At 41.2% G+C, this 26876-nt stretch overlaps 1 protein-coding gene and 1 long non-coding RNA gene across 5 annotated transcripts in view; one reads left to right on the plus strand and one right to left on the minus strand.

Annotated features, from left to right (window-relative positions):
• Nucleotides 1-8544: 8544 nt before the first annotated feature.
• On the minus strand, nucleotides 8545-15964 carry LOC122448674. The gene is made up of 4 exons (XR_006271719.1): nucleotides 15851-15964; nucleotides 14762-14860; nucleotides 14002-14118; nucleotides 8545-11450 (listed from the first exon to the last, which is right to left on the minus strand). It is a non-coding gene; the product is annotated as an uncharacterized LOC122448674 (long non-coding RNA).
• A 176-nt stretch (nucleotides 15965-16140) lies between these two features.
• The window catches only part of ODAD2 (outer dynein arm docking complex subunit 2), a 150126-nt gene continuing 139390 nt past the window's right edge, over nucleotides 16141-26876 (plus strand). For 2 of the 4 annotated variants that reach the window (XM_043480163.1, XM_043480165.1), the window contains exons 1-2: nucleotides 16141-16232; nucleotides 20170-20432. In XM_043480163.1, the coding sequence (XP_043336098.1) occupies nucleotides 20209-20432 (224 nt within the window). In that variant the 5' untranslated portion in view covers nucleotides 16141-16232; nucleotides 20170-20208. Of the gene's footprint in view, nucleotides 16694-20169; nucleotides 20433-26876 lie in introns of those variants that run through there. The other 2 variants (XM_043480164.1, XM_043480166.1) reach the window with 2 other exon arrangements.

The raw sequence follows: 26876 nt of genomic DNA on the forward strand, positions 1-26876 counted from the left end.
CTCCCTGAGTTTCTCAAACTCATGTCCACTGAGTCAGTGATGCTATCCAATCATCTCATCCTCTGTGGCCCCCTTCTTCTCTTGCCCTAAATCCTTCCCAGGATCAGGGTCTTTTCCAATATGTCGGTTCTTCGCATCAGGTGGCCAAAGTATTGAAGCTTCAGCTGCAGCAACAGTCCTTTCAAATATTCAGTGAATATTCTGGGTTGATTATCTTTAGGATTGACTGGTTTGATCTCTATGCTGTCCAAGGGACTCTCGAGAGTCTTCTCCAGCACCAGTCTGAAAACATCAATTGTTTGGCGCTCAGCCTTCTTTATGGTTCAACTCTCACAACCATACATAACTACTAGAAAAACCATAGTTTTGACTTTACGGACCCTTTGTTGGCAAAGTGATTTCACCGCTTTTTAAAATACACTGTCTAGGTATGTCACAGCTATTCTTCCAAGGAGCAAGCATCTTTTAATTTTGTTAGCTGTAGTCACCATCCTTATTGATTCTGGAGACCAAGGAAATGAAATGACACTGTTTCCACTTTTTCCCCTATTTGCCATAAAGTGATAGGGCCAGATGCCATGATCTTCATTTTTTGAATGTTGAGTTTTAAGGCAGCTTTTTCACTCTCCTCTTTCACCTTCATTAAGAGGCTCTTTAGTTCCTCTTCACTTTCTGCCATTAAAGTGGTATCATCTGCGTATTTGAGATTGTTGATATTTCTCCCAGCAATCTTGATCCCAGCTTGTGAGTCATTCAGGCCAGCATTTCATATGATGAACTCTGCATATAAGTTAAATAAGCAGGGTGACAAAATACAGCCTTGAGATACTCCTTTCCCAATTCTGAGCCAGTCCATTGTTCCAAGTCCAGTTCTAACTGTTGCTTCTTGTCCTGCATACAGGTTTCTCAGGAGGCAGGTAATGTGGTCTGGTATTCCCATATAAGAATATTCCACAGTCTGTTGTGTTCCACACAGTCAAAGGATTAAATAAATTATAACATTGTTATAGAATGCCATGCAACATTAAAAATAATGAGTAGGTGAATTTATCTAGAGTAACACACATTTCATGATATATTGTTAAATGAAAAATTACAAACCAAATATATAAAATGATACCAGAATTCAAAGCAGTCTTAGATATACAGAAATCTGGCAGAAGCAAAGGCCAATCTTTTCTACAGGAAACTTTTTCCCCCAGTTCTCAAAGAATTCATTGAAAAAAAAATTTCAAGGAAAACGAGCAGCTCACAGCAAAATACCATTCAACAAACAGGGAAACAAGGTACCATGAGTAAGAAGCAGCAAGAATAAAGATATTAGAAATAAAACCACAAGACTTTAGATACTGTTATTATGAGGTTATAAAATAATTATGCTTAGCATATATAAAGAAAAAGTTTGAAAATCTGTATAGAGAACAATAGACTATATAAAATGACCATAATTTGAGCAAGAAGCAAGTAGAGTACCTGGAAATGAAAAATGTAATTATTGAAATGAACAAAATAAACCCTCAATGGATAGGTTTCACAGTAGACTAGACACAGCTGACGGCTTCCCTGGTGGCTCAGAGGGTAAAGCGTCTGCTTGCAGTGTGGGAGACCTGGATTCAATCCCTGGGTTAGGAAGATCCCCTGGAGAAGGAAATTGCAACCTACTCTGGTACTCTTGGTGGAAAATCCCATGGACAGAGAAGCCTGGTAGGCTACAGTCCATGGGGTTGCAAAGAGTCAGACACGACTGAGTGACTTCACTTTAGACACAGCTGAAGAGAGAATTAGTGATCTCAAGGACAAATAATCATGAGGAAGGTGGCACAGAAATCACATGCAATACATGGGAAAATAGATTAAAGAAAATGGGTGCACAGGAGATATGTGCCTAACTGGAGCTTCCCAGGGGGCACTACTTTGGCACTACTGCCAAAGTAGAAGACATAAGAGACACGGTTTTGCTTCCTGGCTCGGAAAGATCCCCTGGAGGAGGGCATGACAACCCATTCTAGTATTCTTGCTGGGATAATCCCGTGGACAGAGGAGCCTGGCAGGCTACAATCCATGGCAGGCTACAAAGAGTTGGACATGACTGAAGCAACTTAGGATGAACAGAGCTTCAGAAAGAAAAGAGAGAGGGAACAGAGTTAATGTGTGAGAATAAAATGGCTGAGAATTTTCCAGAGTTGTTGAAAAGGATCTTTGGTCGGACTCAAGGGCAGAGCAAAAATCAGGCAGGATAAATATGAAGAAAACTCACAACTAGAAAAGTCATGGTGAAGCTGTAGAGCATCAGAGAAAAAGAGATCCTCAATTCTATAAAAGAAGTAAGCCGTATTTGATCTTTATACATCTTATGCTTTTTTTTGCTCTTAGTTATTATTATGCTACTGTTATTCTCAGCTATTTTGAACATTTATTTGAGAGATAGTTGATGCACAGTATTATGTAAGTTACAGTTATACAGCATATTATGATTCACAATTTTTAAAGGCTATACACCATTCAGTTATTTTAAAATATTGGCTATATGTCTTATGTTGTACAATACATTTTGTATTAATAGTTTATTTATTGTACAAGTAATCATTTGTACTTCTTAATTCACTACTCCTACCTTGCCCCTTCACCATTTCTCTCCCTACTGGTAGTCACTAGCCTTTTCTCTGTGTCTATGCCCTATGCCTTTTATAAATGCTTATTATTCAAAAAGAAAGAATGAAAAGAGATCTTAAAAGGAGATGTACAACCTTTAGAGGAGTAACAAATCGACAGCTGATTTCTTGATGGCAAAAAAGGAAGTCAGGAGATTGTGAAGTGATATATATAATGTACAAAGAGAAAACTATTTTTAACCAAGACCTCTATTCTTAGGGGGGAAAGAAAATCTTTTCTGCATGAAGCCAAGCTGATGCAAAGAACCAACTCTTTGGAAAAGAACCTGGTGCTGAGAAAGATAGAAGGCAGGAGGAGAAGGGGATGACAGAGGATGAGATGGTTGGATGGCATCACTGACTCAATGGAAATGAGTTTGAGCAAGCTCCGGGAGTTGGTGATGGACAGGGAGGCATGGCATGCCGAAGTCCATGGGGTCACAAAGAGTTGGACACGACTGAGAGACTGAGGTGAACTGAACTGAAGCTGATGACATTATCAGGTCATCAAAAACTGAGGGGAATTTGCCATTAGCAGATCTTTGGGTGGTGGTTTACTTGCTAAATCATGTCTTACTGACCCCATGGACTGAAGCCCTCCAGACTCCTCTGTCCCTGGGATTTCTCAGGCAAGAATACTGGAATGGGTTGCCATTTTCTTATCCAGCAGACCTCTACTAAGGGAAAATCTAACGAGTGTAAAAGAGAGAGAGAAGGAAAGTGATATCATATTCAAAGTCTGAGATACAATTGGAGAGAAATGTCCACTAATGACCATGACAAAGTAACAGGATCTGGATTTAGGCTCCTGCCTGAAGCACCACCACCACCAACAGAATAAAGAGGCTGGATGAAGTAGTAAAACAAGGCGTGACAAGCCTCTTAGAGGTGACAGCATGTTCATTCTCCTGGATGTAGTGACTGTTTCATATATGTTGAGACTTACCAAACTGTACACTTTTAACATGTGTAGTTTATTGAACACCAGTCATACCTCAATAATTCTTTTTTTCCAAAGAAAAGGAAAGCAGAAAAATTGGTAAATATATACACAGAAACAAACAATATGAAATGATGACTGCATAAAGCAGCAGTAGCATATTGTACCAAAAGGGACACAACTCCAACATGGATGAGGGCTCAGTAGTTGGGCAAAGACACTAATCTGAGACTTTGACAAGTTAATTATGTCTGTTATTTTTGGGGTAACCACAAAAAGAACAGTATCAGAGTGCACAACATCCGAACAGTAGTAGATAAAACAAAATTAGGAAAAAATTAATCAATTCAAGCAAAAGGCAACAGAGGAGTGAAGAAGAATCATAGCAAAGATGGGACAAATGGAAACATAAAATAAGATTTCACAAAATGTAACTATCTTAAATGCCTTCATCAAACACAAAGGTTGTCAGACTATATCTATAGTTTTTTGACTTTATTTAAAACATTTTTATTTTATATTGAAGTATAATTGATTAACAATGTTGTGTTAGTTTCAGGTGTGCCACAAAGGGAGTCAGTCATATATAAACATGTATCTATTCTTTTCTAAATTCTTTTCCCATTTAGATTATTATGGAGTACTGAGCAGGATTCCCTTTGCTATACAATAAGTCCTTGTTAATTATCCATTTAAAATATAGCAACATGTACATGTCAATTCCAAACACTGTCAGACTGTATTTTTAAAGAAATCAGCTGTATTCTGTTACAATGAACATATCTAAAATGTAAGTTTCCAGAAAAATTGAAAGTAAAAGGAGAGAAAAAGATACACCAGGAAAACACCAAACAGAAAGCTGATGTACCTCTGTTAAAATCAGACAAAATATACTCCCAGGCAAAAATCATTACTGGAGAAAAACAGGGTAACTTTTTAATGATAAAAGGGTCAGATCTTTAGAAAAAACAGGAAACTTCCCCGGCAGTCCAGTGGTTAAGACTCTGTGCTTTGAAAAGCAGGGGGTGCAGGTTCATTCCCTGGTTAGGGGACTAAGATCCCGCATGCTGCTCTGTGCAGTGCAGCCAAAAAACAAACAAAAATTTAATTTGGTTCATTCAAATTTCTGTGTGTCTATTAAGATAGCTTCAGAATGTAAAAAGCCAAAATGTTTCATGTGATTAATTTTGGCCACTGAGATATAAGTAGAACTATGGTATGGCAATTTCCTTAAAAGAAAGCCAGTGCATGACCTTTGCCCCCCTTGATGCTTTCCTTCCTCCTGTTGGCTGGAAAGTGGTCCTGATGCTGGAGAGCAGGGAGACCTTGGACATGTGAGTCCTGCCCAGCAGAGGAGCAGCCGGAATCCCCCAGGACTTTGCAGAGTTGACTGCTGCTGCAGACTACTGTTGTAATAAACTTCTGTCCTCTGTAAGCCAGTTTTTGGAGTCTCTGTTTCTCACACCAGAACCTAATCTTAACTAATACAGAGTGAGCTTACAGAAGCTAAGGAAGTAGACACTTTTGCAAAGGAGGGGGAAAAATCACCATGGCTTTCCTAATCCCAAAAAGCTCCTGTAATGTTATTATAACACTTAGGTAATCAATAAGACAGGAGAAAAAAAAGTTTCCTCAAATGACAACTGGCAATGTGTTGCATATGGTTTATTAATCATGCTTCTGCCTCTTTCAGCTGATTTGTCAGTTAGGAAGGAAATAGAAGATTAATTTAGTTCATTTAGACTTCCTTTTCCCCCGCTTTTTCTACCTTAAGAACTTAATATCCATGGAAATTACAAAATGGCCCATTTGTGTTTAAAATCCTCTATAGGACATGCAATTGAGTAAATGCAATACCCCTCAGAGAGAATGTACGCATTCTAATTTCTGTTCTATGATATCGGATTACAACCTGTTTGTCATCCCTAGAGACGAGTTTCATTCCTGCCGCTGTTGCTGTTGATTTTTAATCCAGTGACAAAACCCAGAGAAGAACTGCTTCGAGCCCAAATACGTGCCAGGTAATATTACAGGGATAAGACTATGAATCACTGAGAAAGTCAAAGGAAGATTTCAATATGGAAAACCAATGCCAGTGACTTCAATAACTGCTCTTCAGGACCCCAACTCTGAAAGCTAATGGGTTCTGGCACAATGTGACTGGTGCAGATCCATACTGGAGCCTATTGGAGGGTGTGACTTAAGACCGCAAAAGGCAGAGGAACATGGGGCCTGAGATGCTCCATCAATGAACCAAGGGAGTGGCTTCCAAACTAGGAACACATGAACTCTTGCCAAAGGGTCTGTGGGTCTAGATACTTCATAGGAAATCAGTTTCCAGATCACAAATTGTTTCTGAAATGTACCTAAATATATTCTGAAGCACTAAGCTCCATCCTGGTTTTCCCATCCTCTCTTTTTACAATCATCCTTCCTCCACCTCACAAAACTCCGAGATGTATTCCAGTCACCAAAGAAGACAATTCATCTCACCATAAAACCTTAACTTACTTATTTTCTTACAAATAAATCACACTGTGCAGTTAAACTAATTTTCATTGCAAATAATGTATCCATCATTTCATTATTTGAAAAGGATAATACTCTTGGCTTTTAGATCTTTAATAGTATTACAGAGTTGACGGGCAAAAGACGACTAGTCACTCAAAGAATGCTTCTTTTCTCAAAATAAGTAATATCCCCCTTTAGCCATGTTCTCATTTGGTAGAGACACATGATTTACTAGGCATCTGGAAGCCATTCTTTTAAGACGTCTTCACTGTTTCCTTTGGTGTTTTTGGGAGACATCACCCGGATATTATTAATCCTCAGTTTGTTTTTCCAAAATATCAAGTCTCACATTAAATCCTTTATTCTCCATGAGGATTTCTGGAGTAATCACTTCTTGGCTAGACTACACATTTTCTATATCAAATAACTTTCCCTGCATTCCAGTGTATTTTGCTCTGAGTTTCTACTTTTTAAAAATCCGGAACAGGGACCAAGTGCAACCTGACATAAAATGGGGTACATTTTTTATGGTATTCTGTATTCTTATTTAGATAAAAGAGAGAGTTTAAAACAAAGAGACTTTGAACAAAGTAATTTAGAAAAAGATTTTTAAAGACTCAAAATGACTGCATAAAAATAAAAGGGCAAATCAGAACACTTCTCTAGGCTATTCATCCTAGATATTTTTTTTAAACACATGATTACAATGTGTTTAAATTATTTGTATACAATCCTAGATTTGCCTGCTAGAGGACAGAGAATATGATGTGACAGAACTACCCTGATGATGTAATGGGAATGAAGACCAATATCAAAACACACTTGTTGAATGATACATTGAAGAAGGCGTGCTGGTAGACTGGATTATCAGTTCTAGTGATTTCTTCACTCTGCTGAAGTGGTGTCAGATTATCTACACCCTGGCCATGAATTCATAGTGGGCAAATAACAGCTCCCCAACCTCTGGCTTTGGGCTTGACCATGTGATTTTTTGGATCCACGGGATGTCAGTTGACACAATGCATGGGATGTCAGTTGGAATGTTCATGAAAAGTGACTCACAATGACAAGTACATGCCATACGTAGCCACTGGTCCTCTGCCTGAGGTCTAGAACGAGATGTGGAACAGGTTTCACAGCCTGGAACCAAGCCTAGAAGCACAGCCTGAACCAGAGTACTTACTCCAGCCTCATCTAGATGAGCCAAACTGCAAGAAACTGCACAGACCTTGGTCTGTGCGTGCAAGTATGAATTCATGTGTACTACTGAGTGGGGTGCCGGGTTATGCGGCAGTATTACAGCACTAGTTACCTGTGACAGAAGCCTCGCCTCTTCTGATGTCTGAGTTCATCCGGTCTGGGTGTCTCTAAGTCTGTGTGATGGATGATGGAGCACAAGCTTTCCACAAGGTGGCTGGCCCTGGTTCTTCTTGAGAAATTGATTGAATCCTTTGTTTTCCATAAAAATCACAGAGATGGGCAAGACTCTTACTCATCTTTGGTATTGCTCAATATTTCTAAATTTCTAAATGACATCCTTAAACTACTATGGCTTGGTTTTCCTTTTTAGGAATTATTGTTGACTTCTCACTTTGGAAGTAGAGGGTATGATTCCGTTGGCACCATTCCTGCCCCCTGCTACCCACACATGTTCCCTCTTGCAACACTTGTCTATTTGATTGGAAGAACTCTCAAGAGACAGCTCCTGTTGATCTCTGCGTCCATGCTGGTCAGCGTCAGGCCTGCCTGAAAATAGACATTGGGTTGCCAGTGTGAGGAAGGGGGCCAAGAGACAGCAGGGAAGGGTGTGTGTGTGTGGTCGGGAGCCCATATTTCCTTAGTTCCATGATTCCCATAGTGTGTGTGTGTGTGTGTGTGAGTGAGTGTGTGTGTGTGTGATTGGGAGCCCATATTTCCTTAGTTCCATGATTTCCATACAGTGTTTTCAGCTGTTTCTGGTGCTCTGAGTGATAAACCTTTAGATTGGGGGAAAAATTTATATGTCCAGCTACTCCTTGAACAAGGTTTTCAAGCTGTCTTCCTGTTTTCAGTCCACTCTGCACCTTCAGAGATGCCTCCAAGTTCTGAGTTTTTCCAGGGTCCATTTTTCTGCAAATGTTTTATTTTGATTGGCTTTGATCCCTTCAAGCTTTTAGGTTTCAGCTTTCTCCTCTCGGTTAAGCCATTTCAACCCTTCTGTTTTCTATTACCCACGTTCTGTTGGTATGTTTCACCCATTTCATCTTCCCTCCCATTCTCTTTCCTCACTGTCATTTTTGTGGGTTTGGGTGATGTGCACAATGCACATGTTTGATTAGAAATTTAGGTTTAATTAATCCTACAGACAAGTTTTTATCATTATTATAGGTGTGGCTCAAACTAATAAGAGAATGCACCTCTCTGGGTTTATTTTTTATTTTTCACTTATATGGAAATGAAGCATACAACATACTAGCCCTAGTTCCCCCTCCTCCCACTCAATTAGAGACTTCTCTTATTTTATCTTCTCACTCATTACAGGCCAATCAATTGCACAATGTGTAAATGCGAGATAAAGATCAGGGGAAACACTTTTGTGTTTTCAAATGTTTAAGGCAATGCTACACTTTTATTACCTTAGAATAAAAATCATTTTGTTTGATGCATATGAAATGACCATTGATATATGGCCTAAATTTGAATAATCTGCATAAAGAATTTAAATTTACTTGTGCTTTCTATGACTGCTGTTTCTTACACAGTCCTCATCATTTACTGTAGGAACACAGGCTCATTGCAACACACCAAAAGATAAGAAGGTATAAAAACAAAAGCATTCATATTTCCTCCCCATCCATCCACTTTCTGACAAAATGTACAGTATTGATTTGTTCTGCACATCATCCACAATTTGTACATACACCTAAGAAATAATATGTTAAAATTGTTTCACTCATTCAAGACATTAGGATTCAAGATACAATAGATAATTTATTCCAGAGTACGGCACTAGGCTGAGACGTAAAACTGTAGAGGTTATAACTGGAAAGTCAATTTCCTGCCTCACCCATATTGAAGTTATAGAAGGGAAATGAGTGGATTTCCAGGGAAGAGCTTTTTGGAGAGAGCTGTGCTGGCCATCTCTTCTCTGTTCACGTGCCCCTCAACCTCAGTTTAGAAGGAAGAAAGAAGAGGGACTTTAAGAAGACTACTTAGAGAGCTTAATACATGTCCTTCATACTGTGCAGTTGTGAGTGGGGGAGGAGACAGTGGATGAGCCTGGGGGATAAGAGACATGCAGAGTACAACTGAGGAAAGCCTCAACTGTGACAGGACTGACCTGCAGAGTTAGTTGAGCAGATAATGTATGAGTGCTTCCCATGGGTCAAATTTTGGCTGTGGATGAAAAATATACTAGGGGTTGGAGGAGGTGGGATGGCAGCTATAAAACCTCAGCAGAAAGTAAATGTATGAACAGCTAGATTCCCAGGAATAAAGTCAGGGGAGGAAGCTTGTTCAGGGATGGCACAAAATACAGTGAGAAGGACACCAACACTGCAAGATTTTTGAAATCCCAAGAAAAACATTCATAAGAGAAAGAGCCAGATCAGGCTTAATGCAAAGAATGCAGAGTTAGTTTTTGACAGGACAGACAATTTATAGAGACTCCTTGTCCTTCTACTTCTCCCTTCACTGTTCTTTCTCACCTAAAGGGCCAGAGTGGGACTACAGGAAGGAAATAGTGAAGACCAGGGACAAATAAGAAGCTGGCCATGCTTATCCTATAAGACCAGTATCATCCTGATGCCCAAACCAGAGAATGATGTTACACACACACAAAAGAAATCACAGGCCAATACAGATGAAGAGGTGGAAAAATCCTCGACAAAGTATTAGCAAACCAGACTCAACAATACATTCAGAAGATTACACACCATGATCAATTGGAATTTATCTCAAGGATGCACGGATAGTTCAGTATCTGTAAATCAATCAATGTGACACACCATACTAACAATTTGAAGAATAAAACTGTATCATCTCAGTAGGTACAGAAAAAGCTTCTGACAAAATTCATTATCCATTTATGATTAAAACTCCCCCAGAAAGTGGGTATAGATGGAGCATACCTCAACATGACAAGGGCCATATATGGCAAGCCCATTGCTAACATCATTTGTTGCTCTTGTTGTTCAGTCGCCCAGCCATGTCTGACTTTTTGTGACCCCATGGACTGCAGCATGCCAGGCCTCCCTGTCCTGCTAACATCATACTCTATGGAAAAAGCTGAAACATTTCTTCTAAGATCAGGAACAAACCAAGGATGGCCCACTGTCACCACTTTTATTCAACACAGTATTAAAAGTCCTAGCCATGACAATTAGAGAAGAAAAAGAAACAAAAGGAATCCAAATTGGAAAGGAAGAAGTAAAACTGTCACTGCAGACGACATGATATTAATACCATACAGCGAAAATGTTAAAGACACCATCAAAAAACTACTAGAACTCATCAACAAATTTGGTAAAGTTGCAGGATATAAAATTAATATACAGAAATCTGTTACATTTGTATATACTAGCGACTAATTATCAGAAAGAAAAGTTAAGAAAAACAATTTCAGTTACCGTCCCATCATAAACAATAAGATACCTAAGAATAAACCTACCTAAGAAGGTAAAAGGTTTGCAAACAAAAAACTATAAAATACTGATGAAAGAAACTGAAGTTGACACAAACACATGGAAAAATATACTGTGCTCACGGGTTGGAAAAATTAATATTGTTAAACTGACTATACTCCCCAAGGAAACCTATAGATTCAATGCAATCCCTATAAATAGCAATGGCATTTTTCATAGAACTAGAACAAATAATTCTAAAATTTGTACAGACACATAAAAGATCCTGAATCATCAAAACAATTTTAAGAAAGAAGAGCAAAGCTGGAGGTATCACACTCTGATTTCAAATTATACTACAAAGAAAGCTACAGTAATCAGAACAATGTGGTATACACATAATAAACAGTGAGGTCAGCATGTTCTTCCTCACTCTTCTAAAACAGCTGTGTAATAGTCCTTCCCATGGATACACTGCATCTGTTTAAACCAGTGCCATATTGGTAGATGGAGCTTCACAAGTGCTGCAGTGGTAAAGAATCCACCTGCCAATACAGGAGATGCAAGAGACTCAAGTTTCAATCCCTGGGTCAGGAACATCCCCTGGAGTAGGAAACGGCAACCTGCTCTAGTATTCTTGCCTGGAGAATTCCATGGACAGAGGAGTCTGCTGGGCTATAGCCCACGGGGTGGCAAAGAGTCAGACACGACAGCATATGCACCCATAGTGTTGCAGGTCAATTACACCTGAAAAACAAACAAGCAAACTCATAGAAAAAGAGATCAGATTTGTGATTACTAGAGGCAGAGGGTGAGAGGAGGGGAATTAGATGAAGGTGGTCAAAAGATAAAAGCTTCCAGTTATGACATATAATTACTAGTAATGCAATGTACAACATGATAAATATCATTAACACAGCCATAGATTATATATGGAAGTTCTTAAGAGAGTAAACCCTAAGTGTTCTCATAGCAAGGGAAAAACCATTCTCTAGTTTTACAATTTATATCTATAGGAGATGATTGAATGTTCACTAAACTTGTGACAATAAGACATTGTGATAATGTATTATGACAATCATTTTGTGATGTAAGTCAGATTATTATGCTGTACACCTTAAACTTACACAGTGCTGTATGTAAATTATATGCCAGTAACACTGGAAGACAAAAAGGTGAACTTAGTGTGTAATGGAGATAACAAATGAATAAAGATTTGGATGTGCGGGTAGAAAACGTAAAGATAACGAGATACAAAGGCCCACCAGTCCCCTTGCCTCAATATGGGAAAACCCTGTAGGGCCATCCCAGACCCAGGGCAAACTAGCTTTTCTCCCCGTCCAGTCCTGTTGCCTTCACGCCCCTCGAAGGGTTCCTCAATGCATCCTTCACAGGCCTCTCTCCATCCTGGACTGTTTCTTAGGGGCCTGACCCACCGTGGTAGGCTATTAATAGTCATCCTGCTTCTACTCTTGCACCTTAACACCTGGACTTCTTAGCAACATGAATCAGATCATGCCACTCTTTCCTTAAAACCCTCCAATAACTTTCACTTGCTCTTGGAATACAATCTGCCTCTTCATCATGGCTTCAAGGTACTACCCTCTGTGACTGCCCACCTTGCAACCTCTTTTCCTCTTTGCTTACTATGCTCCCTGCCACAGGCCTTACTCCAAGGATTTTGAATAGAGTTTAACAGACTCCTTTTTTTTTTTCCAGAACTGGAACTGGACAACCCAGTTCTGTGAACAGAGTGCCTGGAGGCACATATCAGTATCCAAAAAAAATACTTATCAAATAAATGAAAGTCTAGGAAGTTAGAATGTACACAGAAAGAACCATTTCATTTCCAGACCATGGACTTGGTCCATAGTCCATCAGCTGAGGCTGCATTCTTTGATGGCTGGTCTCTGTCTCTAAGCAAAGGTTGGACTTGGGGAATTTGGCCTTTAAAGCTTCATCAGACTTCATGCAAATATTCCACCATCAGAATTCTGTTGAAGTCTGAAAAATTCCATTAACAGGGGATCTTGTCCCCTCATGAGACTTAACTCCATTATTGCACAATAGAGTGATTGTACTTTCAGGCTAGATTTGTGAGGTTCCACTGTTGGTCCCTTGGACTGCAAGGAGATCCAACCAGTTCATCCTAAAGGAGATCAGTCCTGGGTGTTCACTGGAAGGACTGAGGCTGAAGCTGAAACTCCAATACTTTGGCCACCTCATGCGAAGAGTTGACTCATTGGAAAAGACCCTGATGCTGGGAGGGATTGAGGGCAGCAGGAGAAGGGGACAAGAGAGGATGAGATGGCTGGATGGCATCACCGACTCGATGGACATGGGTATGAGTAAACTCCAGGAGTTGGTGATGGACAGGGAGGCCTAGCGTGCTGCGATTCATGGGGTTGCAAAGAGTAGGACACAACTGAGTGAACTGACTGACTGTCAGTCCTTTGCGGATTGAGGTAGACACTCAGGCCAACCTTCTCCTGATTCTGGCCTGTATATGCTCCTGTTGGCTACCCCACACCAGGGGGCCCCACTCTAACACAGAAGAATGGGCCTCTGAAACCCACCGACTCCCCTGTTTACACAATGCCGTGTCTGGAACTGTATTCTCCCCTCCCCAATCATATGTTGAAGTCCCGTTCCTCAGAATGCAAACCTGTAGGAGACAGGTTCTTACAGAGGTAATGCAAGTTAAAATGAGTTAATGAGGACAGACCCTAGCCCAACATGATGATTGTCTTTGGGAAAGGGGCCTTTTGCACAGACAGATGTACAGAGAGGACATCCCAAGACATGAAGATGGCCGTCACAAGCCAGGGAGAGAGGCCCTGAACAGATCTTTCCCTCACAGCCTTCAGGAGGAATCAACCCTGCCAACACCTTGATTGTGGACTTTGAGCTCTTAGAGCTGTGAAACAATGTATTTCTGTCGTTTAAGGTCCATGGTACCTTGTTAGGCAATCCTAGCAAATGCTTACATGAAATCTGTGCCTCAACATTTACTGTGCGCTGGGGGAGCTGAGCCACCCTGAGCTGGGGTGGATGGTTTCATGGAGAGCTTATTTAGCCAAAAACGTTCCAACCTTTCTCAGATGCCTACAGCAGACTTTCTCTAAAGTTCCACTGGACAAAACTGGGTCATGTTTCAGCTGCAGGCAATGCTGGGAGAGCCCTCTGCTACAGCAAAGACCTGCGCGCCCTCAGTGTTGAAAGCTCTTTTCCATAACACAGCCACTCAGAATCGTCAAACGGGTTCTATCGAGTGTGTCCAAGGAAACGTGGGCCTTACCTGTCTGCTTCCTGGTTCAACAAAGAATGTCAGGTAGCAAGCCATCTTCGGTCAGATGATTCATCAGTTTTGCTCCTTCCGCAGATCAGTCTGTCTTCCAGCTTTTAGGGATACACACTGGAAGGAAAGAGAAAAGGTCCCTGTTTCATGGTGCTGACTGCAGTGGCAGGAGACAGGCAAAAAGACAAAGAGGAGTTAAGTTCTACCGGGAGGCTTCTTTAGGTGGGATGGTGTGTACTCTGAGAAATGGTCAGTTAAACTGAGAGCTGAAGGTCAGCCAAGTTAGTGCTTCCACGAGGACAGAAAAAAACTGGAAGAAGCCAGCTGGTAATTCTACAAATTTAAATATTGTTAGAATTTTTTTTTTTTTAAATCTCAAAGCTAATAAATTCCAATTTGGAATAGGAGTAAGCAATGATAGATTCTGACTCGGCATGAATGTGGCCAATGCTCAGATCTTGGTTGGTGCTGATTTGTTCCCACTTTGCAAACCAATGTCAACTGCCCAGCATTCTGTAGATCTCTGGCCAGTTTCTACACTGGGCACAGTAAATGTGTTCTCATATTCTACAGCTGATTAAAATGCACAAGTGAAATGAAATACCAGAAGAAGCTTCATGCCTCTGAAAGGTGGCCCCTCCCCAGCTTGTTGAACTTCACCAGGTCATGACCCTGCTTCAGCCCTACAGGTGTAGAATGTGTACCTGAATGTAATCTTACCACCTTTAAAAAAATTTTTCATTGGGCCCCTTACACTTACTGGCACATAATCTTCCTTTCTGGTGCTTGCAACTCTAGGCTTCCCTGGAAGGCAGGCCCCTTCAGGCAAAAAGATTCCACTGCTGAGAAGTTTCACAATCTCAAAAAGAGAAGAAAAGAACCCAAAGCAAAGGCCACATCAACCTTATTTCTCTGTGTGTCTGCAGAAAGCTGTTTTTGAGTGGCAAAAACATACTACCCTCACACGTGACACTTGACATCCTCAGACCTGCTGGCTTTAACGAAAAACAATCCAGTTCTAGTTCCTGAACACTGTCTCCCTCCCTCCTTCCCTGCTGCCCCCCACCCCCCAACCATCCCGGCTGTCTCCAAACACTCCATCAGCCAAGACAGTACACTGTTCATTCCTCCCCCTTTTTTTTCACCCCAAAAATATTTTCCTTTTTTCCACTCCCTCCCTCTGGTTTTTCAAGGTTGGTCTCCTGTTAGTGGGCTTCCTAGGCGGCTCAGTGGTAAAGAAGACATCTCCCAATGTAGGAGACGTGGTTCAATCCCTGGGTCAGGATGATCCCCTGGAGAAGGAAATGGCGACCCACTCCAGTATTCTTACCTGGGAAATCCCATGGACAGAGGAGCCTGCAGGGTTAAAGCCCATGGGGTCGCAGAGTCAGACACGACTTACCCAACTAAGACTTAACAGACCAAGACTTAACATCTCCTGATGGTAGTGTCTGTTGGTGGAGTCAAACTCATCCTGGCACGCAGAGGTGAAAGGCATTTAGAAACACGGGGAAATGTCCTTATTTCATTCTAGTTCTACGAACTAGAGTATCCAAGAGCAGTTTTTGCTTTTCCAGTGAATATCCCAGAATTCTAGTTTATTTGCTTTCTGGAGAGAAATATGTGCACCTCAAACATCCTCTAAGAGGCCCTGTGCTATTTTTCAGAACCCAGGAAATATTTCGGGTACACAGAACTCCTCAAGGAACGCGATGGGACTTCTGTCTAGAAGCCTAGCGGGAAACAAAACGGCGTTTCCAGTGACTATTTTCCATCTGCTTTCGGTTCTACCGTGAAATTGCTGCTAAAACCTCTCACCGCGCGTTAGGGAAGGTGACAGGTTTCCCACCTGGTGGAGCCAGGAGGACGCGACTTCGGGGAGCTGGAGAAGAGAGAAGAACGGAGCGCGTTTGTCTCCAAGGCGGCGCGGGGCTCGGGGAGTGGACGCGGGGCTGGGGCGGGGGCGGGGCTCGGGAACTGGGCGCGGGGCTGGGGCTGGGGCGGGGGCGGGACTCCGGGCTGGACGCAGGGCTGGGGTGGGGGCGGGACTCGGGGACTGGGCGCCGGGCTGGGGCGAGGGCGGGACTCGGGGCTGGACGCGAGGCTGGGGCGGGGGCGGGCCTTCGGGCTGGACGTGGGCGCGCGCCGGGCGCCGTGTTTACCCGGCGTCCTAGCAACCGGCGGGCGCGCGGGCGGAGTGCGGAGCGCGGGGCGCGGAGCCGGGTGCTGCGGTGAGTGCGACCGGCGGGCGCTGGCGTCTTTGCAGCAGGCCGCGGGGATGGAGAAGTTGAGGAGCCGCGCTCAGCCCTCGCTTCTGTCCCCTCCCGCCTTCCCTTTCTCCCCTCGGACCCGGTATCCGCCCCCTCTGCGTCTCTCCCATCCCGCCCAGCCCCTGCTTCCCCGCGGACACCCCGCTCCTGCCGGGCCTGGGACCTCGGCTCTGCAGTCTCCAGCCTGGACCGCATCCACGTCCCCTTACCCGGCTGCCGCTCCCGCCGCTCCTGGCCTGCCTTCCCTTCTCCCTCCTCCGTCTCCGCAGCTTTGCCTCCATCTCCGTGCGCCTTCGCTGCCGCTTCTTCACGCCCGTCTCTGTCCTCCCAGCCCAGGACCGCGGCCTCCCGAGCAAATACTTGACTAGACTTTACTCAGTTCGAGGACCGGCTGGTGCCATCCTTGCGCATCTCCACATCTGGTCTGTTTGTTTTTATTCAGGGCTCGATTCCTGTCAGCCCTTAAACCAATCTTTCTGCAGGTTTCACCGCTTGGTATCCTCGTTCTCTGGACGCCAGCGCAGGCACTGCTCCTAACCCGCCAGATCTTAGAGTGGACGCTTATATTCCCTAGTCTCGTAAAGAATTGAGTTTTGCTTCTGCTCAGGTGTTCTAGAAGTTATTCACGAATGGGTTTTATTTTATGAATGATACTGGAGGCTTGCAACGGACCCTTAAAAAGAAAAAAAACAAACTGTTGTATCTATTGGATGAGTAGACAATATGAGTGTAAAGTGATTTCTCAGTTTATGGAAACAAACATGCACAAAAACCTTTTCCTTTGTCATTGTTAAGTTTCAAAATCTTGGTTTAACTCAAAATAAGTACTATGTATTCACATATGTTCATTGTAACCATGATTCTCAGGCCCTAAGATCTCATGGATTGGTGCTGGGTGTAAACGTCCCATCAACCTGTCTTGATAAAAAAATGTTACTGGAATTAGAGGAATAAATGCTGTAGCTTTTGTTCTCTTTGCAAATTAAGAAGTCATTGGAAGTTCCCATACTTAAGAAGAAAAAAAAAAATATAAGACTACCTGTTTTTTCTTTTAAAAACTCAGTTGAGTCTGCAAAGCCTTTTTTTTTAAAAATCTTTTATACATGGTCTTCTTTTGGCGATTCTGTTCCACTCCGCACCGCGCCCCCCCCCCCCCAATACTAGTCTAATAATATTGTGCTTGTCTTCTGGATAGTCATAGGCTCACTTGTTGTTGTTTATTGACTAAGTCATGTCCAACTCTTTGCAACCCCATGGACTGTAGCCTGCCAGGCTCCTCTGTCCATGGGATTATCCCAGCAAGGATACTGGAGTGCGTTGCCACTCCTGGAGTTCCTTCTCCCGGGGATCTTCCCGACCCAGGGATCGAGCCTGCATCTCCTGCTTGGCAGTCAGATTCTTTACCACTGAGCCACCAGGGAAACCCCAGTTTTTTCTTAGGCCTCCTTAAGTCAAACCTGTCCATTGCTGCACCTCCTGGGTTTATTAGACTCAGAAAAACAATTTGAATAGTGTCAAATATGTTACGCACATTCCTAGAAAAATTTATCATGATGAAAAAAATAACTTTTTGCGTTTCTTAGCTCCTTTTTAAGTGTCTTCCAGAAAATTAGTATCTGGTATGTGAACTGCTATAGCCTTATGTAATTTCACAAGTTTAAAAAAAAAAGGTGCAAGAAGGAAATGATTTAAACAATAACTTTATAAACTGAAACAAATTTACCTTTAGTTTAAAAACAAACAGAACCATCCACCTGAGCCTTTCCATATGAAATAGATCTATCTGCACTTTCTTTCATAGTATTGCGAAACTCAAGAGTGTCACACAGAAACATCAGTGCTTGCTTATGTGTTCAGAATGTAGCAATAGAAACTGGAATACTAAAATGAATGCACAGAACAAATTTATATATTTTTGGTATTCATTTTATTTCACTAGCATTTTTACAGATATACATATGTGTGTATATGTATATTATGTGTATGTATGTATATTATGTTGTTCTAAACTTTATCTGATCCAATACTTGCTGCTTATAATATTTTGTAATGCTCACTTTATTCTGAAATCAAAATCATAGTTTTAAATCTCAATGGTGCTCTAACTGTAAAATAGAAGAAGATAATTGTAATAAAATATCAGCATGCAAATGCTCAGCTAGCCGCTATACTAGAATATAATGAAGCCTGGTGTGCTGCAGTCCATAGGGTCACAAAGAGTTGGACACAACTTAGCGACTGAACAACAAAATCAATTAATTACTCCAGTCTTATGTTGAATTGTTGTGTATGCAGTAGCCCCAAATACAGTCGTGTCACAAACTTAAATTGTGTGACTAGAATTTCAATCAATGATATAATTTTTCAAAATGCTGACCTCCTGGTAAAGTTCCATATAAAATAAGTATTTACAACCATCCTTTGATTTATATGGTAGTTTCAATTCTGGAAAATTCAAAGCATATTTAAACTGTGAAAAATCCTTTGTAATTATTTGTAAAGTAGCAATGGGTTTTAGGCTTAGGTATGAATTGTCTGAAATTGATGACGTGCTAAATGTTGGAGTTTGCATCACGGTTCTTCCTTCTAGGGAACCGTCCTGCACACGGCAGGACATCTGACATTCTTGGTCTTCATCACTAAGTGCTCACAATGTCCCCTTTCTATCATTTTGAAAATAAAACATCTGTACAATACTTCTTCACTGCTGCTCAGCAGCCAATACTGCCCAGTCGAGGACCTCTGATCTAGATATCCCTCTTACTGGATTTGAAGATATAACAACAGGCTGAAAAGTAAAATCTCCAAACCATTTCTGTAGAATCTTGGTTCTGAGCTTTTGTAATAATTATGGGAAGTGGGAAGCTAATTATATTTTTTATTTAACTTTTAAACCATTCTTCTATTCCAGGTGAAAGGTTTTAACGATCAGTGTTAATTGCAAATGAGAAAATAAACAAGTATAGATTATCTGAAAAAAAAGACAAAGTTCCATAATATAGTAATATCAGGGCTTATTTATTAACTTGGCTCTTATTTAAGTATGCAGATAATGTTATCTTTTCAGATATCTCTTTTAAAGGCTAATTTCTATTTATCAAAAATGAAATTTATTTCAATTTCTGTTTTACACATTTTAATGCTAGAATCATCTGATAATTGACTTAGATAAACAGGCTAAAAAGATTCTCATTCATGCTTATATTTGCTCTTAAACAAGTTATGAATTATGATAAAATATTCTGGGCAGGATATATGCAGGGAGTATGGAATTTGAATTACTCAAATATTTTGATTAATACGGTCAATATGTGCCTTGCCAATTTTCAGAAAGAAATTAAAATTCTATTTTATTTAATGTTCTTATTCTATTTCTTATGAATTCTGAGGGCATTTGGGGAACATTCATCAGCCATCATTGCACAGATACAGATGTATGTTACAACAAAGAATAACAGAATTCAGTTTAATAGCATAATTCTAAACAACGTGTGATCCAACTCAAAAGAGCATCTCTCAATCGCTGGCCCCAGCAGAGTTGCAAACCAGAAGCCGTGCCTCCTCGGATTCTTTTTTTTCTGCTCTTGGACTTTTCTGTTTCCATTTTCTGACCGGAATTCTCTGTCTTAGGCTGAAAATGAGAAAGAAGTTATTCATTCCAGGGCAGGCAGATATTGGAAAATCCTTATGTCCTTGGGTCAGTTTTACTTAGAGCTGGTTCAGGGAGCATTAACTATTTTATTGACTTGAAGAGCGATTGGATAATTTTTTAAAAAATCCATCTCTAAGATGAACAAGCAGAATGCGGGTTGGGTAAGTACTAGCTTAAAATCTTGAAAATGAGAAATGTCCTTCTAGGAGGATGGATGCTATTGTCTGTCTCTCTGCTCTATTGCAGCGTGTGTGCTGAGCTCGGGTTTGAGCATCCTGGGATCCCATGGGCGTGGCACTGACCAGGTCTGCGCAGTGGACTGCTGCGGGGCATGGGGCTAAGACCCTGGAACTGACTCCTCTCAATGAGGCTATAGTGAAGGAAATCATGATGTTTGTGGAGAGTTTTATCTATAAATATCCCCAAGAGGCAAACTATGTTTTTGTAGAACCGCTGGAATGGAAAACAAATTTGGACCCCTCAGCATTTGGATCAGGCTATGCTGTCAGGTAAGCCAATGAATTGCTTCTAGAGTTTAATGTCTTCAGTTGCATGTTTTTTATTGATTGGTTGTAGGTTTAAGGCAAATCGCTTAACCTGTGTGAATCACAGCAATCTCAGAAACCTGGAGGGACTTGGATGAAATCTGAGGATGTGTAGTTTGGCCAATACACTATCTAATTTTTACATTTGAACTTTCTTTTGATTGGGAATGTGTTTCTAGGTCACTGTACTCTCCAACATTTGCTGTTGCTTTGTGACTGGTCTTTCCACTCACACCACCTGCCAGATGCCACCAGGCATTGGTTTCATGACCTGAGATAAAGACAAAACCCCTTCTGGTATTTAAATCTGTAAAATCTGTGGGGCAGCAAAGGGAGAAATGTACATCTTGCTTAAAATAAGGAAAAGACTTCCTAACAATTAGCGTTGTCCTTAAATGAGAACCTTCCAAATCTGAGATTCAAAAAAAAATCCTACCTCCACCTCAAACAGCAGGCTAGCAATTTATGTCTTTTGATCATAGCTAAATATATATTTTATATAAATTACATAGGTTTATAGAAATATAATTATACTTGTATAAAATGTATTCTGTAAATATACATTGTAGATGATAAATATATGTAAATTCATATATTCTTTTTTTTTTTTGGTCAACTTCAGTTTATGTGTCACTTTAGGCATTCTGATCCTCTTCTTTTGTTCCTCTTTAGTTTTGCATATGAACTTTTAAAGTCTGATCTTATGAAAAACAGTTCTCTAGCCAAAGTTTGCTATACATGCCTTATCCATTTGGGATTATTTTTGAGCATAAACTCAGAATTTAATTTTTAGAGAATGTAAAATCATTCTTTTTTTGAAAAGTCTTTATTGAATTTGTTACCATATTGCTTCTGTTTTATGTTTTGGGTTTTTGGCCCCGAGGCATGTGGGATTTTAACTCCCTGATTAGGAATCAAACCTGCACCCCTTAACTGGAAGTCTTAAATCACTGGACCACCAGGGAAGTCCCTGGAAAATCATTCTTGAACTGTATTTCAAGAGCACTTTGGTTCTGATATCATGGTCTATTTTCTCTCTGAATTTTCATAAATCTTTTTTTTAAATTATATTTTATGTTTAACTGTGCTAATGGTCAGTTTCTCCAAAGTATTTCATTTCTCTCACCTAAGTTCAATGTAGCATCATGCATTATTTTTTTTTTTAATTTTTGAAAGATGAACTCACCTGAAAAATCAATTAAAAACATAGGAACTGCTTAGTACAACCATGGATTTTAAAGCACATGTCAGAAGAGATCGTGATTATTGTTGCAACTTGCCTTGGTACTGATTGTGTATTCCAAATACAGATGATCACATCTGTGACCTAGTAAGGGAGGGCTGACATTCACATGTTAATGTTGTTCAGTTGCTCAGTCATGTCCGGCTCTTTGCAACCCCATGGACTGCATGCAGCACACCAGGCCTCCCTGTCCCTCACCACCTCCCTTGAGTTTGCCCAAGTTCATGTTCATTGCATCAGTGATGCTGTCCAGCCATCTCCTCCTCTGATGTCGTCTTCTCCTTTTGCCCTCGATCTTTCCCAGCATCAGAGACTTTGTCAATGAGTTGTCTGTTCGCATTAGATGACCAAAATTACTGGAGTTTCAGCTTCAGCATCGGTCCTTCCAGTGAATATTCAGGGTCCATCTCCATTAAGATTGACTGGTTTGATCTCCTTACTGTCCAAGGGACTTTCGGTACTCTTCTCCAGCACCACAGTTTGAAGGCATACATTCTTTGGCATTCTGCCTTTTTTACGGTCCAGCTCTCACAACCATACGTGGCCACTGGGAAGACCATAGCCTTGACTATACGGACCTTTGTGGGCAGAGTAATGTCTCTGCTTTCCAACACACTGTCTAGGTTTGTCATTGCTTTCCTGCCATTTTGACATTCACATAATGCATCCCTATATCTCTATCCCCATCCAGTTTCTTTTTGCTTTATTTCTATTTTTGTATCTCTACATGTAGTCTCTAGATGCAGTATTCCCTCAAGCAGGATGTTTGGACATTTTGACACCATGTATGTTTTGAACCGGCTACCCCTTTGTTGTGATCCTTCTGTCAAGTTTACCATGCAGCTTTTCCATGGGCTGGTTTTTCTATTTGTCATTCCTGTTTCTGACTTCGGTCGATGATCTCTTTGATGATAGCCGAAATGAGAGGGGTGTGATAGTAGCAGTTGCTGCATACGGTGGAAACTATTCCTGTGTGTCTTGATGGAAACCAGTCTTCTTTGACTGACCCAAAGAATACAAAAGATATAGCTGAAATTTTGGTGGCCATTGTCATTTAGTCACTAAGTCATGTCTGACTCTTGCGACCCCATGGACTATAGCCCACCAGGCTCCTCTATTCATGGGATTCTCCAGCCAAGAACACTGGACTGAGTTGCCATTTCCTTCTCCAGGGGATCTTTTTGACCCAGAAATTGAACCTGGGTCTCCTGCATTGCAGGCTTTACCGACTGAACTCCGAGGGAATGAAGGAGAATACCAAATGCTCTCACATCCAGGTCCTGACCCACCCTGTGCTCTATCCCCTAAACCAAAGAACCTTCAGCACCTAAAGTCATGTGGTATTTGGTCCATCCAGCAGCACATCACGTGATGTAAATCAGCGATGCCCTCAATGATGAGAAGAATGTGTAGTTAAACAGTCCCTCTGCTTCTTTCTTTGCTCTTTGGTTCATATGCACTCTTTTGCTTAGCTGCAGGGCCTTAGAACACATTTATTCATTTATTTAAAGTGGAGGAAGCCCCCTAGTCAAGATTCATATCTGTAAGACCATGTGGATACCCAAGTCATCATGAGGATTTAAGCCTGGAGTTTCCGGACATGTTTCTACCAAATAGTAATATCCTTGGATGTTTCAGAACAAAGGCAGATTCTTCTTGGGGCTATTCATTCTCTCAGTCCTCTTCTTCCAAAGCAAGGCCATTTCATCTATACCAAAACTCTGTTAAAGCAGTCAAGCGACGCCCCCCCCCCCCTTTTGCTGATCTCTGCAGATATATCGGAGACCACACTTTTACTTGTGGCCTTATTTCTTGGCTGCTGTGAATCTCCAAGGGCACACTCTGTAGCCATCAACACAGGTGTGATGAGCCTTCTTCTGAGCTAGACTTATTGGCATCTGACGTTGAAACTGATCCTTTAGTCACACAGGAAGTTTTATGTTTCATCCACCATCTTCTTTCCTTTTGTGCAGTTGGTTATTAGTTGACTAGATGAGCACAACACTGGCCCAATTCTTTGATCTCCTTTAGACTCTTTCCCGAGGTACACCTGTTCATCCTGTATTATCTCTCCACATTCAGTGTTGAGGAGGAAATATCTCTTTCATTTTGATGGAAATCGTAGGTCTCTTTTATCACTGTTTCCAGTTGTTTTTGTTCTTATCACACAGGATGAGATTAATAATCTTCCTAAAACACCTCAGAATGAACCCCAAATCACTGTAAATTAAGGACAGGTGACAGCACTCAGCGGTGACACTCTCTGTGGGTGATACCCAGAACTTAGTTACTTAGAGTCGCTACAGAGTAGCTTGGGCATTTTTTTCTTGTTTTTAAAAAATTCTATTTTATATTAGAGCATTGTTGATTATCAGTGTTGTGTTTCAGATGTACAGCAAAGTGCTCAATCCTTGGTAATAACCTAAATGGGAAAAGAATTTGAAAAATAATCGATTTATGAATATGTATAATTGCTAGTTATTTTTGAATAGTTTTTTATTTGCTTATTTGCCATCTGTAAATCCCTGTTAGTGTGATGTATGTTCAAGTCCTTTGCCCTTTTTCTTTTCTTTTCTATAGTTTTTATTGGCGTATAGTTGCTTTATCTTGTTGTGTACAGCATGTGAATCAGCTATGTGTGCACACACATGCCCTCTTTTTTGGACTCCTTCCCCTTTAGGTCACCACAGAGCATGGAGTAGAGCTCCCTGTGTTACACAGTAGGTTCTCATTAGTTGCCTATTTTATACATAGCATCAACAGTGTGTGTATGTCAGTCCCAATCTCCCAGTTCATTCCACCTTCTCTTTCCCCCTTAGGATCCATACTTTTTTTTAATCGGGTAAGCAGTTTTTGATTGGGTAAGCATTCAGAATCACTTGGTGAAAATGATGTTACCTGTTCTTTCCTCCCCTCTGGTAGAACTAGGATTTTTGAATCGTGTCTGCTTTAATATTGCTGTATGTTAGTTGTGACTGACTGTCTGCTATGTCTCAGTGATCATAAATAAATGATTTGGGAGAAATTATATGCTGGTATAAGTTCTGTGTGGATAAGACATCAGGACGTTGGAGCAAGATGCCTCCTCTACTGGAAATGCACATTTCACACCCAATTCACACCTTTATGGTCCTTAACCTTCTGATCAATATCACTAAGGGCTGAAACATGTGATCTCCAGCCTTAAAATGGTATTGTTTGATGAGACAATGATTATTGTATTTTGATTAAAATTTCAGAGTCACAGACCAGTGGCCTGAAATTCTGTTACTGAACTCTTTGCTTCTCATCCCTGAGAATTACTGAATAGTTTCTCAACTACAGCCTTATTTCCTATGTTACTATTCAGACATATATCTGTGGAGTGATTACTGTGTTCTGGACATGGAACTTGACGTTGGGGATTAAATAAATGAGACATTTTTCCTGCTCTCTATTGTATTAGCTGAGCATTTTTAGCTCCCTTCTCAATTCCAGTTTAAAAGTCTTCTTGATCAGGTCGACGGATTTCATTTATTCTTTCTTTCATTCTTCTTAACCTTATCAAGATGGCTACAGTAGTTTTCTTCCAAAGAGCTCTGTCTTCAGGGCTAGAGACTGCGAGCCTGAAGTGGGAGCCTGCTTTTCAAGAATCCTCTCTGTCCCTGGCATTTTAGCTCCTCCGGCTCTGTTCAGCTGCATACTGCAGCTGGCAGGACAATGAGACATGTCCCCATACCCTGCCGTTCTCCTGGTCTCCCCAGGAGTGTCACTTTCTCAAGTTTAGGAGCTTGCTCCTGTGGGTATTTATTCTGCCTGTGACTTCATCCTCTCCTCCTTCTTTTAGCACCAGTGGTCCTGCCCCAGTACAGACCTCTAAGACTACTCCTCAGTCCTAAGGGAGTTTTTTCAAAAGCTTTATTCCAGGGAAAATAAACATTCTATAAATTATGCCTAGCACTGGCTAATCTAAAACCATTTTGCTCCTTCATTTATTCCTTGTGCATCTGTCAAACACCTTCTGTGCACAGTTACTCTTCAAGGTCCTGGGAACGGAGCAGTGGGGGGAGACTAATAAAGCCCCTGTCTTCCTTTCTGGTTGCTGCTGCAGCAAATTACAATGCACTTAATGGCTTAAAACAACATGGATTTAAATCTTACAGTTCTGGAGGGGACAAAAATTCTACAAATGAGTGTGGGCAGGGTTATGTTCCTTTATTCTTACCTTCTGCAGCTTCTAGAGGCCACTAGTATCCTTAGGCTTGTGGCCCGCATCACTGACCCGTTTCCATTGTCATGTTGCCATCTCTGACTTGACCCTGCTACCTGCCTCTTCTGAAGGTCCTTTTGATTACATTGACCCACCTAGATACCCCAGAGCAGTCGTCTCATCTCACAGTCTTTAATGTCAGCCATCTGCATAGTCCCTTTTTCCACATAAGGTTACCGGGACACCCCCTGTCCCCCAGTTTCAACCCTCTTTCTATTTTAGTGAAATAGTAATAGATTGACTGAATCTGTTGGTTTACTTTTTATGATGAACTGTCAACATCTCACAGCTATTTATCTGTGTTACAATTTAAAATAGCAGGTCTTGAGACTTCCCTGGTGGTTCAGTGGTTGAGATTTTTGCCTTCCAATGCAGGGCTTCCCCAGTGGCTCAGATGGTAAAGAATCTGCCTGTGATGCAGGAGACTCAGGTTTAATCCTTGGATCGGGAAGATCCCCTGGAGGAGGGTATGGCAACCCACTTCAGTATTCTTGCCTGGAAAATCCCATGGATAGAGGAGCCTGGCAGGCGGTAGTCCGTGGGGTCACAAAGAGTCGGACACGACTGAGTGACTTCACTTTCTTTCTTTCTCAGTATTCTTGCCTGGAAAATCCCCATGGACGGAGGAGCCTGGCAGGCTATAGTCCTTAGAGTTGCAAAGAGTCGGATGTGACTGAATGACTAAGCACAGCAGGGAGTGAGGGTTCCATCCCTGGTCAGGGAACTAGATCCCCACATGCCTCAGCTAAGACCCAGTACAACCAAGTAAATAAATAGATGCTATTAAAAAATAAATATCAGATGTGGACACTTTTACTAGGGATTATCAGTATGTGATGAAAAACTGGGCAGTGTTAGTAATGTTGTTAAGTAGTATAGATATATCGTGGCCATAAAAAAAACTTAATATTTTAGA

The sequence above is a fragment of the Cervus canadensis genome, chromosome 10 (genome assembly GCF_019320065.1).
Source record: "Cervus canadensis isolate Bull #8, Minnesota chromosome 10, ASM1932006v1, whole genome shotgun sequence".
In the NCBI taxonomy this organism is placed as follows: Eukaryota; Metazoa; Chordata; class Mammalia; order Artiodactyla; family Cervidae; genus Cervus; species Cervus canadensis.